We start from the raw sequence: 18821 nt of genomic DNA, 5'->3' as shown, positions 1-18821 counted from the left end.
CACACCTCCCAAGATTAATATCATCGTGGATTTCCAGTCAGCTGATAAAATACATTTCCATAAATCCTCATTGTGGATGGACTGAAATAGTGCCATGCACATAAGGTTGTGTAATGTGTTACCCATTGAAAATAGTAGCATTAGAACTTCAGCCCCATAGCCACAATATGCAAATCTGAAAGCACAATGGACCCATTTTTGTCCAGGCTTGAAAGTCTGCCTCTCAAGCAGCCATTCATTTCAACAACAGAAGTCCCATCCACGATTACATTCTGCAGGTGGCCATGAAGGAAGTGGCTAACATATGGGTGGTCTCCCTGTAATATCAACACCCATGGACCTTCATTGTTGACAAGCTGGAATAACAGCATGCAGTATAAAGAAGCATAATGCCCTAATGTTAAGCATGCCAAAATTTGTGGCCCAAAAATCTCAACATCACACGGCATTAGGATTGAATATCGAGGCTTGTCTTACTGGCTTATGTCTGCAGTTTGCTGGACAAAGACATATTTTACATATTTCTGAATTTCTGGTCTAGAGTCCAGTGATATCTGCATGTTGTTAGTAGTCCACCTTGATGAACTAGAATGAATAATCCTGACATCACCCTCATAGTTTTGTTCAGCCTCACGATGTGCACATGGATTGGATTTTGTAAGTGCTAAAACATGGCAGCAATACTTATCATGTGCTGTACACAGTACGAGGACACCCTCCAATGTTATGCCCTTTCATTCACACGACTCCTAGGAGATGCCATTTTTCTGAGTGTAGAAGGAAAAGCTCCCAGGTATACTCGCCTAGTGAGCAGTAGTGAAGGGCATTAGTTATGGTAAATTTGTGAGCCACATCCCCCAGAGTCATGCTCGTGAATGCGATGTGATGCAGCTGTTGGATTAAAACTGTTCTACCTAAATCCGCAAAGAAGAAGGTTGAAAATAGAGAATACGACAAGCGATTGGTTTTGTGTTGGTAGGCTGCTCGTATCTTGCAGCAAAGATTAGACCTGTGGGAGAAGTGCTCCCTAACATCAGCGCTGGTCCTCTTGTTAAATGTTATGTATGATTGTCTTTATGGAAAATCGACTTGAAGGATTGTCTATATTATATTTATGAATATTATGTTCACATCATAGCGCAATCCAAAGAGCATGGGATGCTACAAGCGATTGAGAGGTTGATGAAACACACATGTTATGGGTTCATCTGTGATGCTCTTATTGTGTTCGTGAGTTGAAGAGCTGTTAACAGTCCCTCGATTTCTCTCGTCATTGTTTTGGAGCCGGCGAGGAGTTTCCTCAGGAACTTCCTGTGACTTGGGATGCATTTATGCAGCTAGTCCATGAGGCAGAGAAGGATTGCCATTTTACAAGGAGAAGTCTCCACACAAGCTGAAGGTAGACAGCTAGGTGGGCATGAGCCATATCAACCCCATATTGATGAAGAGGTAGTGCCAATTCAAACAAGGTGTGAGGACGATGAGAACGATAATGAACAGTAGAGGGGCAGTGAGGGTTTCCACTCTTCAATGTTGATGTGTTTGACAGAGAACCTATTGTAGCAATTCCAATGCAACAGCACAGCGTAGAAGTTTCTAATTGTTGTCCCATCCGGGTGGAACATGCTGGTGTTCTGCAGTCTTGCTCTCAGGATCTCAGCTCACTGCTAGGATATGCCGGAAATAGGCACCAATAGCCAGGGTGCAGGGCTATGTGAACTGCTTTCGGTCATGCAAAGCATGCCCTCTCAATGCAGTTAATGGTATACGGCTGTCCTGTTTTTGTTTTGGGTATCTTAAAATAATCCATTGCTTGAAGATCTTAATAAGCAATTCAAATATCTTGTGTAGATAGAATCGGTGCTGGGTGTCACTGGCCTCCCTTTTCTGTGGGCATGCTAGCGACAGTGCTCTCCATTTTTGCTAAATTTGATAGGCCTAATTGTCCAAACATGTTGGATATAGTCCCCCTTAATCTAGAGGCCACAGAAGGAGCAGGGGAATGAGGTGGAGCTATGCTGGTGTAGGGGGCTTTGAAAGCCCTTGGGCGAGAGGGTTCTTGCATTTCCTCGTTCAAGCTCTCGGTCTCGTCCGAGAACTAGAGGGATCACTGTGTTGGGGCCCTAAAATTGAGTGAGAGCTGGGGATTGAACTCCTTGTTGGAGTTGAACCAAAACTGGGATGAAAGGTAGGTTGCGAGTAGCTTAGATGAGAAGTATAAGAAGTCAGATCACTACTATTTGAAACCAAAAAGACAATCGACTTAGGTCTTACAGTGTGAACACCAAAGATGCATACTGATATCCATCCATTTCCAGACCATGCACCTATAATTTATTGTACAACACATGGCCACTTCTTGCATTTTTTTGCATTCTGCATTGGTGTGGATGCTCGTTTAGTAGCTCCACTACCACAGCTCATTGTATCAGGTTTTTCACAGTCTCATAGACCCATCGGTCTTCCGAAGACTTGAATAGACTTTCTTTCTTCTTTTCTTTCTTTCAACAAATGATCTTTGTCACTGTCCAGTGGCTCGACATTAATTGATCTAGTGACTTTCTGTTGCGCTGGTGAAAATTGATTATCCATTTTCTCAGATTCACTTTAATGTTTCTTGAGGAAATGATTTGATTCATGAAGTATTGTAAGTAGTTTCTAATGATTGTAAACCAGTGGGATTAATTAAAAGATGCTGAGTTTTCCATTGATTGCAAAACACACAGGTTCTCAACTGTTACTAAGCTAAAACCATTTTTTAAAATGTAGACTTTCGTCACCCTACTATTCGTTTGAGATGTTTTCCTCCATACAAAATTTTGCAGGCTGAAGGAAAGAAGCGAATGAAATCAGTGGGAAGAGTAGAGGTGCCACAGGAAGCTTTCATGGCAGTCCTTAGACTGGAGAAGGAAGTCATATAGCTTGCTCAGAGCAATGTCTGGTACATCTATGTTACCAAGCCTTCCTGTTTGTTCCTCTCAATTTCATTTTGTTATGTTTTTCAAAACTTTGCAACCAAGAGAGCCTTCTGCGTTTTCAAAAGGATTTTCTTCTCATTTGTGCAAGAGTGATTCTTTAATAGGTGAAACCTTTTTTGAATTGAAGGAGGAGGCACTCACCTTACTAAATTTCGTGTGGTCTGTCTAATCTGCCGAAGGGTGCAGAAACTCTGCTTCTGCCTTGTATGCAGACCGAATGCTTCCATGCACTAAATGAACCAGGGAAGTCAGGCTTTGGGTATCAACTAGGGAGCTTGCAAGAGAATTGATGCTGTTTACATGATACTCACAGGAATAGGGTTTCCATAGCAATATAACATGGTGGAAGCACTCAGGACATTAGCATGATGCATATTCCATATGTATTTGATAAGACACTTGTGTTTCATTCTTTATTTGATGAGGTAGATTTATAGGTATGAAGATCCAGCCGTACCCAAGATAGGAAATTTTCCTTCACATTCACATTGGTATGTATCCTCTTTCTGAACTATATATCATAGGAAAGTGGCCCGAATGATGATTCACGTTGGTTTTTGTCAAACTGTTAAGCTGCCTAGTAGCTTAATGCCAAACTTTATATTATTCTTTCTACTAATTAAAGATGTGGTACAAATTGTATTTCATTCAATTCTATCTATCAAGTTTGGTTTCAATTGTGATATTGACGTTTGTCGCACATGTCCAAACTTAACGTGCATCTTTATAAAATGAATGAGCCATCTCTTTCTTTGGGACAACCTCTCATAATACTGACTTTGGGTATCCCATGAATGTAACAAAGATTGAGGACTATTACTAAGTTCTTCCAAAGCTCCTCTCCTATCATATCCCCGTACTAATTTAAGTCTGGTTTTTGGCCTCCTGTAATGAAAGAGGGCGAAAGGACTAATGTAGTACTCTAGAGGGGATCGTGGAGAGCACTATATATTCAAACCCAGCACTCTTGTGTGCACTTTGGATATGACGTCTAATCTTATGCCCTCCCCTACTACCCATGTTCGTACCACTCTCTCTCTCTCTCTCTCTATATATATATATATATATATATATATATATAGAAAGAGAGAGAGAGAGAGAGGATGGACCTAGACAAGCCAGGTGCTAGTAGCGATTTCTCACTTTCTTTCTTGACACTAGACCTCACAAGATCCTGAGCCACTGGCACATGAACTCCTCTTGTCTCTCCTCAGTCGTCGGTGGAGTTCGTCTCATAGAGAGCTACAGAGGTCCAGCCACTCGGATTGATAGCTGATCATTTGGTAGGTGGCCAGGGGCTTCCTCCATGGTGTTTTTGGGTTTTCTCTTGTGGTGACAATGCAATGTATCACTTTTTTCTCGTCCTAGAGACGTCAGCCCCATCCTTAGGGTGCTTGTTTAGTGGCCCTATCCTTAGGTTTCATTGTATCTAGTGTCTCATAACCCTTTGGTCTTTTGGAGATGTTAATAAAACTGAGAGCAGTCGACATCACTCTATCACTGATTTCATGCCTCCATTGCTGCCACATCCACCTTGATTTCCTGATGGCGACGATGATGATGATGTTGATTTATAGTCGACCACTGGCATGACTATGTTGTACTCCACACAGAGAGTCACGAGTAGTGGGCTCTGGGCAGGCAGGTTTTCGGAGACAGCACTCCACCTTGGAATGCATCTTCAACTTGAGGGCTATTATTGAGGAGGCAAAGTCAAGGCACCTAAAAGTCTGCACTTGCTTTGTGTAGACTTTCGTAAGGTATTTGATACTGCCTCACGTTCCCACTTGATCAGGAGGTTACAAGAGTTGCAACTTCTAGATATCATGATTTGGCGGGTTATGAGTCTTTAGAGTCTGTCCACAGGAAGGATAGTTTCTTGGGAGGTTTATCACATTAGGTTGAGAGCACTATCGGAGTGAAGCAAGGCTACCCTTGTGTAGTCTTGACAGTGACACACATATCGTGGGGATCTTGAAGGAATGTTGATGGAGGCTCCACTCCAACGAGAGCAATGCAAGCACGAGCCATTCACTTATGTCTCGCAAGCGGCTTTCGGATTGTTACATTGTGTTGCCACGACAGCAAGAGGGAAGGGGGAGAGGGGAGAAGGGAGGGAGAAGGAGAAGGGAAGAGGAGAGTGAAGGGGGATGGAGTGGCAAATACAAAGGTACTACGAAGGAAACAAGAGAACACCCAAAGACACTCTTGAAGAGAAGAGGGAGCTTGTATTCCAAACATGTGCATACAACAATGAAGACCAAAGTCAACCATTGGTGATTATATGCTAGTTTTGCAAGCTTAGTTATGATATACTTGGCATTGAGTGCAAATTGTATTTCCAAAGTACCCAAGTTTTGCATCAATTTCTCCTTAGCTTCTAGGATCAACCAACAAGCTACCATTTTGTTTGACTCTGACAAACTACCAGAGACTGATCCCACCCCTTCTTTAGCAAAAGATAAATACAATCTTCAAATCTCCAAGGTAGATAAGCTTGGACAATCTGACCTAAAACAACTTGGACAATTTGGCCCAAATCCTTTTGATGATCCTTTTCCACCCAACCTTTGTCCTAGGAAGCTTGCTGCATCTGCATGTGTGGTTGCAAAGACACCTAGTCTCCCTCTACTTCAGAAGGGTACTGTTAAGCGTTTAATATTTCCAAGTTGTCCTGATCTGGAAAAGTGCTGAGTGTCTTTTATACATGTCACCTTTTGAAGGGAGAGCTAACCCTTTTTCTTTTAGTACTTTCTCTTTCTTTACATTTAAAAGGCTCTTGGGCTTACACGGTGCCAAGGCATCTTTGCTATCCTTTCCATCTCTCCCTTACTGTTTCACTCTTGTGTGTTGGAAATAGCACTTGTGTTAACCATATAAGAGGACTAAATAGCAATTGTGTTAGTCTCAAGTCTCTGAGACCGAAGTTATTTGGGGCTCAAACCTCGTGTATGAGGCGCAAAACTTGGAGTGGCGAGGTCAATCTTGAGCTACTTGGCGGCTTGACCCCCGTGAGGCAAATAGCCACTTGATGTATTTGTGGCAATTTGCGGCTTGAACATGTGACAGCTTGGGATATTTGGGACTCAAACCCCCTGAGCTTGCACTGTACTCCTTCCATGGTTGCAACCGTTGAAGTAAATCATGAAGCCTAATCACTGGTTACCCTGCATTTTGCGATTGTACTCTGTGGATGTTAACATGCCCCCCTTCTTATTGCTGAGCCGTCCTCAGATCAGCTCTGCTGGAGGTGTGTGGAGAGAACCGTATGGAGGATTGCATAGCGTTCCCATTGGCGTGCAGTGAGCCGAGTTAGGTACGAGCAAAACTTCTAAAAATGAGTGGCGTGCATGTCTTCGTACGTGCAGATGTGGTGGTCGTGGAGATTGAGGACGCAGAGATAAGAGGAAGAGGTTCTAAAATTGAGTGGGATCGATGTCGGGGTTGAAGACAATCAGATTGGTCAGATTGTGGAGCCGGTCTTCAATGGACCGACTATGGGCAGGGAGATCACAGAGGAGTAAGAGGAGAAGGTGGTTGAAGTGAACCGTTGCAAAACGACAGCTGGATCGATTATCGAGCCGTACGTGTCGTTAAAGGACTGGAGATGGAAGCAAAATCCCTCATGCGTCATCTCTTTTGGAAAGTTGTACTTGGAAAATTTGTACAACATGTTGGGGTCGTGTTGTTGGAGCTCGCGGAATTCAGCCCAAGTCTATCGACATTCCATGGGCATGTACAAGGGGTGGATCCGGCGATCGACGTGGGCATTGTCATAGTAACATAAAAATTGCTCCTTTTTTAGGAAAGGGATGCGCCAGCGAGACGGTAGGTCGGCGTCGGCATCGGTCAGGGGAACTGGAGCATCGGGGGCAAGGTGGTAGCCTCCTCTTGTACGCTTTGGATGTGTGTGCCGCCAGTCGTTGAAGGACTGAGTAATGAACTGCGCGAGAGGGCGCACCTCCAGGATTTCATAGAGGTGGAGGTGGGAGCCTTGGAGGTGCTGCTTCCAATGGTGCATGAGGGAACTATCTGGCAGTTTCTAGAACGATTGCACGTCGGGTCTCCACTGTACATCTTTGGGCGAGGAGGGAGGAGTTTGAGGAACCTCATTATCTTCAATCGGCATTGGTTCCTCCTTTGTTGTCTCTGTGGGCGTCGTATCAGCGGGCGTATGTACAAAATTAATTGAATTAAGCAATGTATTGAGGGCCTCTTCTGGGAGGTCGATTGGAGTAGTAGATGAGATGGACGAGGAGGTCCCGTGCTATGTGGCGGTGGTGTTAGAGGCATTGGAAGAGTACTGATGCAGATTTGTGCAAGGAAGGGGGGGTGGGAGGGGTTGGGTGGCTTGCAGGTTGGGTTGGGCGGGATCCAGGGGAGGTGGTCGTGGAAGCTCAATAAGGGGGGCAGAAGAATTAAACATTGTAATGGCTTCTTGGCATTCCTTGAAAACTTCGTCGGGATATGCTACATGGATTGTTTCAAAAGTGCTCACCAAGGACTCAAGTGATTCTTGGAGAGCTTGTAGCACCCAATTATAGAGGATTATTATGTCGAGGGGATGGTAGGCGGTGGATTGGTAAGCCGCGAGATGCCCTTGCGTTTGTATTGCAGAGGCTTGGCAATAGGTCTACATCCAATTAATGTCAGCTTGCAGATTATCTGGAGTGCAGGCCCACGGGCTGAACTCCTCAAGCTTTGCTAATTGCATCACATCATCGTCCATAGGATAACTTGTGGACTTCGTGATGACGCGGCACTATGCCTGGGAATTAAGCAAAATGGGATGGGCTGCAAGAGTTTTGAGGTCAGAGGGGTGAAGGAGAGAGAGGCTAGATGGCTGAAGGTCTAATGAGAAATAAGACACGGCGAGAATGGGGAGACAAAGATCGGAATTACGACAGAGGATGGTTTGGAGGGCATTAGGAGGGAGTGGGACAATGAGGTCGAGGTGAAAAATGAGATTTTGTGTGCGGAGTGCGTCGAAGTGCATTTGGAGCGTGTGGGAGATAGTGCATGGGACGAGTGTGTAGGTGGCTAATTGTGCAGACACTTCCCTCCCTGTACATCCGAAAATCTTGTTTCTCACGGTCTTTCAACCCTGAGTCCTTTGGGTAGCCGGGGGTATGCAATCGCTCGTTCTGATCCTACAGGGACACGGTCAGTGCCCATTCCCGTGCCAAGAGATCTTGCAATGTGTGGATTTGGCGTTCGTAGCCTTCTTGAGTCTGTGCTTGCTGTGCCTCTGCTTGCGCCTATTGCTCTTTTGCTATTCGGAGGTGGACTTTGCTTTATCGACTTGGTCCATGAGCATTTGGACTAGGGATTCGCTTGCAGCGAGCTCATCCTTGAGCTTGGTGACTGACAGCTCTAGCTCCTCAGCTTTTGTGCGGTACTCCTCTGCTCAATCTAGTGCGTTTGCCCTGTGGCTTGGGCGGCGACCATTAGGATGTGGCTGTTGCGCACGGAGAACTATGTCTGGAGGAGAGTCACGGAGAGTTGCGAGGCCTATTCTTGTCATCTCTGGAGAATTGTTCGTGCCAATTGTGGGAGCTGTGCCATTGCCTTGAATAAATTCAGCTCCATTTCGTCAGCACGGGAGAGCTACTCTGTTGTCATGTGGCTATAACCACTTGGTGCTCGATAATGGGACGCGTTGCAAAACTGTATGGCCTCTGTGAGGCTTGCCCATGGAGAGGAGGAGCCGATGACGAAGGAGGTGGTCTCTTGAGGATGGGTCGTGGCTGAGGCTGAGACCTAGGGCACAACGGGGGTTGCCGGGATAGCTTAAGCTCCTGGGTGGAGGCCAATGGTGACTGTCTCGTCACCCAGGAGGTCATCCACCATGATGGGCTCCTCCCATACACTTTTCCACTTGTCTTGAGTATCTGATTGCTCGAGGTGTAATTGACGGCGTAGGAACACTTGTTGGTGATCCTCATACTGTGCGAGCAATTGACTTGGGTTAGGTTGCGTGGGACGGTTGGTCGGAGTAGCACTGGGCTATGTTCTTGCTTGCTTTGGTTTGACTTGGACTTCATTCTGTTCTGCTGGTACTGGTCTCGTGGATGACTTGCCAGCCAACCCATAGCTGATAGGCGAATGCTGCTGCAGCATATGATCGAGAATCGTCATGTACAGCATTGGGTTGCCGATGACCTCTCCATGTGTTTTGAGGTTCTTCGGCATCTGATTACAAAATTAATTGGCCCAGTTTGTGACTTGGGGTTCTGCTAGCCTCAACAAGATGTTTGGCACGACCGACTAGTGGTGGTCTCGTGTGCTTGACTTGTGTCAACCATTGGAGGGCTCGTGTTGGCTTTTCCATTTTCAGGCTTGATAATCTCTGAGAAATGGATGCACCCTTTATTCTTTGTGATCCCTGCGGGAAACATTGGGGCGGGCAGAGGTGGTGTGGCCCCTCTTCCTATTGCATTCACCTCAGGATGCGCATTGCCTCATCTGATAGCATCATTTCGGCATCTGGTGGAGGCGGTGCCATTGTGGGCCTAACGAGACGTAGGGGTGGCCTTAAGCATGGTCATGGTGGTAAAATCCATTGAGTTGCTGGTACTGGCATTGGGCCGAATCATTGGCATGGAGGTTCCTTGCATTGGGTGATAGGGTGAAACTTGTGGGGCCACATAGTTGGCGAAGGTCAGTGGCACCGGGAAGGTTGGGGGTTCATAAGACTTTCCTCCTTGGGAGCCTCTCATATCTCCTCGGCTAGGATCTTGTCCCTGGAAGTCCCTCATCCATGGATCTTCATCCTCCATGCGTTCCCACTAAGGGTGCCTTGCGAAGGAGGTAGGCCATGGGTCCACAAAGGTGGTTTCAGTCTTTGTCTGCGTTTCAGGAGCTGGTTGTTGCTAACCTTCCCGTCCCACTGACATGCTGGTGAAGGGGTTCTCCATGTCTGTCGAATCTGTTCGACCTATGTTGGTGAATGTACCTCTTAACCTAGATGCTACAAAAGGAGCAGGAGAGTTGGGAGAGACCACACTAGTGAAGGGGGCTTCAGAAGCCCTTAGACCCGTGGGGTCTTGCATCTCCTTGTTCAAGCTCTCAGTCTCGTCAAAACTAGATGGATCCTCCTGTCGAGGTCCTATTACGGAGTGAGAGCTAGAAACCAAGCTTTCGGTTTAGACTGCGATCCCTAGCTAGAACAAAAAGTGGGCTAAGCGTAGCTCGAAGCACTATCTTCAGGCGTGGGCTCCTTGGATAGAATTCTCCCACCTCTGACACGCATTAATTAGGGCGGCAGTTTAGACCGTGGTAAGAAGTTAGGTCGTGGGGATAGGCGCCGTGGGTGTGGGTCAACAGAGTTTGACCAACGGGATAGGGCTATGGCGATGGTCGGCGGGATAGTGCTAAGCTGTCGACCCGTGGGGATAGGAATATGCTATGTCGTCGATTGATTTTTGACAGATTTGGAGTTTCTGTTCAAGGTTTTTTGTGCTAGGGGTGTTAAATTACACGGTGCAGCGGAACAGAAACTGAACAAAGAATAGAGAGTACATAGCAAACTAGAGACAAACAAAATTTTCCTTCAATATTGATGTAGTACAGATGATGGCTCCGTCCACCCGTGCACTCCCACGGTGGAGCTTAGATGGTGATCTAGACAAATACTAGGTGAAGAGCTACTAGCTGGAAGATCTTTGCTAGAAGATCTAATCTGGTACAATGGACTGGGGAGGTCGCCTCTTTATAACTGAGGGTGGTAGTCGGATCAACGTAGTCGATGGAACTGACCAGTCAGTCTAGTCGGTGAAGTCGACCAGTCAACCTAGTCAGTGGAACTGACTAGTTGTCCATGGAATATTCAAAGAAGATTCCCTATACCGTCGCCTCGGGGACTCTTGCCCCCGAAGCCCCACCAGGGGGCAAGCTGGCCCCTAGGCCCTAGCAAGAGTAAGGGGCTCCCACACAATCAAGACAATGTGCCTCGTTGTGCTACCAGCTTACCTATCTTGCCTAGCCCATAGGCTAGACTCACATAGATCACCTTTCTACCATCAACGATCTCATTGATAGACCTCATCTGACTTGCAAGTCAGGATCCATCTAGTGTCCCGCTCACACATGGCTTCTCCTCATATGGGGGGCTTACAACTTGAGCACCTTGGACCACTGGTGGTTACCAGGAGGGTGGGGCATTGAACATATCTAACATCCTCCCTCAATGTCCACCCGTAGGTGAACTACCTTCTCGGCCCAATGCCGGGTCTCTGAAGATGACCTCGAAGCTTATCCTTCCCGAGTGCCTTGGTGAAGATATCTGCTCCATTTTGCTCTGTTGGACAATAGACCAATTCCACTATCCTGTCCTCGATCAAATCACGCACATAGTGATACTGAATCTCTATATGTTTTGTGCGTGCATGAAACACTAGATTTTTAGCAATGGCCATGCAACTTTGATTGTCACACCTCAGCACAGTTGCCTCATCCTCTTGCACTCCCATGTGCCATAAGATCCTCCTCAGCCACACTGCTTCACATGTAGCAAAACATGCTACCTTGTACTCAGCCTCGGTAGAAGACAATGCCACTGTTGGTTGTTTCTTACTGATCCAAGAGAAGATACCTAAACTAAAGAGAAACAATATCCAGAAACTGATTTCCTGGAATTAATATCTCGAGCCCAATTTGAGTCACAATGACCAACCAAGGAAGTGCTCGTACCATAAGTGATGCCATAATCAAGAGTGCCCTTCACATACCTTAGCACCTGCATCCTTGCATTCCAATGATTCTCTTGGGGCTTATTGGAGAACCTGCTCAAAATGCCAACAGCAAAACTGATGTCCGGTCTGGTGTTATAGATAGATGAGACTGCCGACCAACTTCCTGTACCTCTAGATGTCTGCTGGTGGTGAGGCATCCTCCATAGGTGTAGCTATCTCCTTGCACTCGGACATACTAAATGCCTTCAAGATCTCCCTTGCATATTTCTGCTGAGATATGAAGATCTTGCTTGGCTCTTGCCAGACTTCAATCCCCAAAGAGTAGTGCATCAAGCCTAAATCTGTCATCTCAAACTCCATGCTCAACGCCTTTCTACTCTGCTGGATCATGTCTTCATAGTCACCTGTAATAAGGAGACATATAGAACAATAATAGTACATTTTCCACCTTTCCTGTACACATACAAGTTAGCATTTGAGGCACATCTTTTGAAGTTTAATTTATGAAAGAATTTGCCTATCCGTTGGTCCTTGCTCTTGGGGCCTGTTTCAGCCCTCGTACAAAGCCTTCTTCAGCTTACATATCTTGTTCTCAGAATGGGGGGCCTCAAACCCTGGTAGCTGAGCCACGTACACCTCCTCCTTGAGGTCACCATTCAAGAATGCTGATTTAACATCCATTTGATAAACTGGCCACTTTTTATGAGTAGCCACCGATAGTACTGTGCAAATAATGGTCATTTTGGCAGTCGAAGCGAAAGATTCTTGAAAATCAAACCCTTCAACCTGCGAAAATCCTTGTGCAACCAATCTGGCTTTGTACTTTTCCAAAGTCCCATCGGCCTTATACTTTACCTTCCAACCCACTTGGTGCGAATAACCTTTCTGTTAGGTGGTCGATCTACTAGCTCCCAAGTTTCATTCTTCATGATGCTGTCATATTTTACTTACATAGCATTTTTCCAATCTCGGTTCGCAAGTGCTTCCTCCAAATTCGCAGGCTCCTTTACTTCTGCAATAATCTCAGCCATCAAGGCCATATTGACTATGTGAGCAGAAGCCCTCCTTTGCTCCTCGATTCTCTGAGATCGCCTTGGTCCATCTGCATGCTGCTCAACAAACATAGGCATCTGGTTATCATGGTCATAGAGTTGCCTTACCCATCGCGGCAATGGCTTTTCCGGTGGTGTAACAACAGGTTGGTGACTTATACCTTCATCATCTGATATTTCCTCCTCCTTTATAGCTCCTAGGACAGGTCCATAGTGAATTACCTCTTCGCTTGATGATAAAGTGGAAGAGCTCTTCTCTGCCTCCACTGCATGTGGTTGCTCCCTGAACACCACATCACGGCTTACTATGATCTTCTTTGCCTCTCGGTCATACAACTTATAGGCTTTCTTCTCATCACAATAGCCTAAGAAGATACATTTGGTGCTTTTTGGTTGTAGCTTGTTTCTCTCTTTGTCTGATACATGCGCATGGCATTCACACCCAAACGTTCTGAAATGGGAGACAGATGGCTTCTTACCGCTGTAAGCCTCATGTGTTGTTTTACCTTTGAGTGCCTTTGTATAGCTGCAATTAAGGATGTAAACTGCAGTATTGATAGCCTCAGCCCAAAAGTGGTTTGGTAGTCCAACACCTTTCAACATACACCTCCCCATCTCCACGATGGTCCGCATTCGACGTTCAACAACCGAATTTTGCTGAGGCGTATGTGGTGTCGTCATTTGTCGCTTTATTCCTTTGCTCTTGAAAAAATCTCCAAACTCTGTAGAAACAAACTCACCACCACCGTCCGATTTGATTTTCTTCACTTTTCTCCCTATTTCATTTTCAACAAGCTATAGACATTCTTTCAATTTACCAAAAGCTTGAGCCTTTTCGCGAAGAAAGTACACCCACATCTTCCTACTATAGCCGTCGACAATCAATAAAAAATAGGAAGATCCTCCCAAGGCCTGTGTAGGCATCTTATCGCACAGGTCAACATGCACCAACTCTAGAGGAGCGTTTGCTCTATTCTTGCTTTCTTGTAGGAATGCCTTTCTTTGTTGCTTGCCCATCATGCAAGCTTCACACGGTTCTTTGATTTCTGCTACTGCAGGTAAGTGAGCAACCTATCTTGCTTCTGCATCTCCTTCAGCATTGCAAATCCGATGTGGCTGAATCTTTCTTGCCAAAGTCTGCTTATGCCCACTCCAACAGTGGCTGTAAGAGCACTTAACTCATACAGGTTGTTCCTCCTTACTCCTGTGCCAACAAGATTGCTAGCACTATCTAGAATTTTTGCTCCTGTCTTGTTGAACCTAACCTCATGGTCAAGGTTAGTTATGGAAGCAACTGATAGCAAATTTCTGTTGATTTGTGGAACATACAACAGATTAGATAGTTTCTTAACATCTCCATTTACAAAAACAAATGAAACCGTACTTGTACCCTCAACAGGGCATTTTGCATTATTTCCAACCGTCACGATGATTGGTTCTTGTAGAGGCTGCATGGAACAATATAGACCCTTCTTGTAGGTCATGTGACGGGAGGCACCACTATCCAACACGCATGAATCAGTGATTGATGCTTCTTGAACTAAGGAACACTCTTCCTCAATGGCCAGAAATAGATCCAACTTTGCTTCCACTATGTTAGCTGTCTCTGTCCCCTTATCTGTCTTCTTCTGGGTACCATTCTTTTCATCTGCTTTCTTGACCCGGCAATCTGCAATCACATCAATAGAAGCATTCTCCCTGAAACTTCTTCTTGCCACCCTTCTTCTTTTTGTCACCACTAGTAGAGGACTCACCTTTGGTGGAAGAACCACCTTTGCCTTTCGCAGTGGTAGAGAACGCAGCATCCCCATTGCCGCCTCCATCTCGAGTTTTAAGCCTCAATTCCTCCTTCATAAGTAAGGCACAGAACTCCTCAAATGACAATGGTTGGGGTCTCACCTGAGTGTTAAGCGTTGTTACCAGTCCATCAAACCTTGGTGGACATATCCGGAGATACCGCCGAGCTAGCTCTTCGCTAGTCTTTTGTATCTCAGCACCAGCCATCTAGTCATGTAGATTTTTGATTCGGGTTATGAACGCCTCTGTTATCTCTCCTTCATTAAACTTCTCAGCTACTGCGAGCTGATTCTCCAGATTATGTATCCTTGTCTGATTCCGCGTCTCATACTGACTCTTCAATATGTTCCAGGCCACAGTTACCTTAGATGTATGTTGAATCAAGGTCAAATCACTATCAGTAGTACTTGTAACCAGGATACATAGAGCATCTGTGTTCCTACGTTTCCAAGCTTGTAGAAGGTTGGCATTAGGAGGTATTGTACTCCCCGGATTTACTGGGTCGGGGGTTCCTTGTGGTTCTAGGTCAGTCTCTAGTACTGTCTCCAGAAGCTCATATGAATCCATAATAGCAGTAATTTTAAACTTTAGTAGAGTGTTATTCGTACCATCTAGCTTGCCTTCAGTGAAGGCTGGTGGGCGAATCCTCAACGCGTGGATTGTTGGTGCAGCTGCTGAACTCGATCCGCTTCCTATTGCCCTCATTCCGTAAGTTATTAAAGACCTCGCCTCTCTTCTGGGCTCTGATACCATGTTAAATTACACGGCGCAGCGGAATAGAAACTGAACAAAGAATAGAGAGTACACAGCAAACTGGAGAAGAAACAAAATTTTCCTTCAATACTGATGTAGTACAGATGATGGCTCCATCCACCCGTGCGCTCCCACAGTGGAGCTTAGATGGCGATCTAGATAGATACTACATGAAGAGCTACTAGTTGGAAGATCAATGCTGGAAGATCTAATCTGGTACAATGGACTGGGGAGGTCGCCTCTTTATAGCTATGAGGGCGGTAGTCGGATCAACGTAGTCGGTGGAATCGACCAGTCAACCTAGTTGGTGAAGCCGACTAGTCAACCTAGTCAGTGGAACTAACTAGTCATCCATGGAATATTCAGGAAATATTTCCCATACCGTCGCCTCAGGGGCTCTCGCCCCCGAACCCCACCATGGGGGCCGTTGAGGAATGACTTAATATTAATACACAAAACAACTTCTTTTTTCAGCTTCATTCTTCATTCTTGGTTGTTTTTTGTGAGATTTGACAACATACACACCTTAGCAATATGAGAAACTACCTTCCTATCATTTCAAAACTATAACAAACGTACAAAACAAGCTTCTTAAACTAAAAAATGCTCTTCAACATAAAATGACAGTTTTTCGTCTCTTTTTCGTCCAACTCAGACTTCCTCATACCTCTCCTAAAATGCCACTAACAAACCTCCAAGTTAAGCTTGAAGCCTTGTGCAATGGGTGAATAACAAAAGAAAGCAAGTGCAATGCAAAAGCATACCTTGAACTCCGAGGCAGCGGCGTCAAAAATGTGGTCTCGACAGTGAGTCAAGTGTTGTGGGGATCTTGAAGGAATTCCGATGGAGCCTCCACTCCAAGCTACTTCCTTATGAGAGCAATGCGAGCACGATCCGTCCACTTGTGTCACGTAAGTGGCTTTCGGATTGTTGCAGTGTGCTTGCACGAGAGAAAGAGGGAAGGGGGAGAGGGGAGAAAAGAGGGGAGAAGGGAGGAAGAAGGAGAAGGGAAGAGGAGAGTGAAGGGGGATGGATTGTCAAACACAAAGGCACTACAAAGAAAACAACAGAACACCCAAAGACACTCTTGAAGAGAAGAGGGAGCTTGTATTCCAAACTTGTGCATACAACAATGAAGACCAAAGTCAACCATTTGGTCTTTTATACATGTCACCTTTTGAAAAGAGGGCCAACCCTTTTTCTTTTAGCACTCTCTTTCTTTACATTTAAAAGTATCTTAATCACCTCTAATCACTGGTTACCCTGCATTCTGCGACTATACTCTGTGGATATTAACAGCCCCCTCTTATCGACTCTCTTCTGGATATATATCGATGAGAGTACATACTATGTAGGTCGTCTCGGTGGAGAGGGTTTCAATTCTGGCTGACCTGTTGGTAATGTGTAGGTCGTCTAGGTGGAGAGGGTTCAGTTTTGACTGACCTGTTGGTACTGTAGATGACATAGTCCTCACATCATCCTTAGTAGAGGGATTGCAGAAACATCGAGAGTATCTGGAGATGTTTTGTAGAGAAAGAAAGAAAGAGAGACTTGATAGTTAAGCTTGGAAAGATCAAGGTTATGATCTTCAACGCCTCGCGAGTAGTAACCCGTCGCTATAGCTTCACATATTGAGATAAGCTAGTAGAGATAGTGTAGTCTTACACATATTTGGGGATAGTGTTCACTGGGTTAGGTTTCATGATGACTCATGCAGCTACAGCACGACTTACATAAGGGTGGGGTGCTTTGGCCCGACTAAAGAGGCAATGTTCTATGCACACTTCCAGGACCCTCAGAGGAAGGGTTGGCTTTTTGACTCCCTGGTGAGATCGATTGCCATGTATGTAGCATGTTTTTGGGGGAGTCACATTTGAACGACAAAGTGGAAGAGATTTGAGAGGCTACATGTGATCATGGGATCTAGGATGATTTGGAGTAAGCCCTCGGTTCCCCATCAGATTATATAGGCAGAGTTTTCCATGACCCCTCTCTAGGTTGATGTCATCTTTAAAATAGTGACATTCCTCCATAGAGTCTGGGCCCTACCCCAGAGGAGATTATCGAGGCTAGAATTGGATTCCTCCAAGCAACTAATAGAGAGAGGTGTTGATACAGCATGTACGCATGTATATGCGCATGGTTTGGTAGTCATGACATTCAGATGGACAGAATTTTCCCCTTTTAGCATAGCATAGATGCACCAATCGAGATGAGATCAACCGTATCATACTTTTGGACCTCCTCCAGCTTCATACGTCTAGGGCATGGGGGGGAGAGTAATTTCCCACCAAGATCCACTTCTACCGTGACCACTTTCTAAGGGTCTCGGAGTATGGTCTCATCATCAAACCTCAGTATCTCGAGAATAGGAGAGTCTCACATGCTTTGAGGATCGCCATTAGACAATTGGAAGTCTCATCACATTAGCTGAGGATTGAGGTAGGGAGAGCTGCAGTCATACCCAGAGAGCAGAGGATTTGCAAACTATGTCCGATGGGGGAGGTTGAGACAAAGGAGCCTTTCTATGTGCCTACCCAGTCTACTATGAGATCTGAGGGTGATATCACTGCCTCTTTTAGGAGGGGCATGGATTTGTTTGCTTTCACGGCTAATACATTTTCTCGACGAGGTTTGTGATGGCCTCTATTTGATTGAGATGCAATGACACAAAAACATACTGATACGATAGGCCAGAGAGGAGCAGGAGGTGATGCCACATGTTATCGAGATCAACCAAGCACAAAAATGTGTTATAGACTTCTATGTAGCCGAGTCAACTACTACGAGGGAGGCTAAGGGAGAGGAGCATGATGAGATGAAAGCATCATGGATTAGCAGTGAGAGTCACCGCCATGATGTTGCCATACGAGAGGCACACACTCCACATGCGGCATGGAGAGTGACCAGAGCACGGAAGATTGAGGTCCGATCTATTTTAGCCCTCCTCAAAGGAGACCACCAGAGATGAGGTGTCACCCTTTACGTAGCCCATTGGATACAAAGATCAAGGAGACCACGCCCTCCACCATCTCAAGAGACAGCTCAACAAACATAGATACGAGAGCTTGGATATATGGAACCTTCATATGTACTTGGAGCGTTAGCTCTGAGTACTTGATACTATTTTGCTATTTTGCTACTCTGCTATTTTGCTCACTAGTTTAGCGCTTTAGCTTTTAGCAAAGGCCATAGTGAGCCCTTTGCTTTAGCCCATAGCGGCTTGTATGAGTTACTTTTGATTTTGCACTTTTGTCTCATAGGCCCATGAGACCTCCTGCATATGATTTTTCTTCTTCTCTCTCTCTCTCTCTCTCTCTCTCTCTCTTTTGTATATCCAGAGAGTAGCGGATTTGCATGCTATGCACATTGGGAGTGATTGAGATAGAGGAGCATTTTCTTTGTGTCTGCCTAGCCTACTATAAGATCAAGAGACGTACCACTTTCTCTACTAGGATGGGAGTGGCTTTGGCCCACTATCACGACTTACCCAGTTCCATGACGAGGTCTGCACTGGGCTCTATCTACTTGAGATGGGCCGACACAAG

At 45.5% G+C, this 18821-nt stretch overlaps 1 protein-coding gene across 3 annotated transcripts in view; it reads left to right on the top strand.

Moving 5' to 3' along the window:
- Positions 1–3603, top strand: part of LOC147891500 (Small GTP-binding protein) — a 224393-nt gene extending 220790 nt beyond the window's left edge. For 2 of the 3 annotated variants that reach the window (XM_087388078.1, XM_087388081.1), the window contains 2 exons: positions 2826–2941; positions 3158–3603. In XM_087388078.1, the coding sequence (XP_087244204.1) occupies positions 2826–2921 (96 nt within the window). In that variant the 3' untranslated portion in view covers positions 2922–2941; positions 3158–3603. The remainder of the gene's footprint in view (positions 1–2825; positions 2942–3157) is intronic. The other variant, XM_087388079.1, reaches the window with a different exon arrangement.
- Positions 3604–18821: the final 15218 nt, after the last annotated feature.

This window comes from Dipteris shenzhenensis, chromosome 17 (genome assembly GCF_047967505.1).
Source record: "Dipteris shenzhenensis isolate YYH24624 ecotype China chromosome 17, Dip_SZ_1.0, whole genome shotgun sequence".
Classification (NCBI taxonomy): domain Eukaryota; kingdom Viridiplantae; phylum Streptophyta; class Polypodiopsida; order Gleicheniales; family Dipteridaceae; genus Dipteris; species Dipteris shenzhenensis.
Note: the sequence above shows the minus strand (reverse complement) of the source record. Positions and strands in the feature narration are given on the sequence as shown.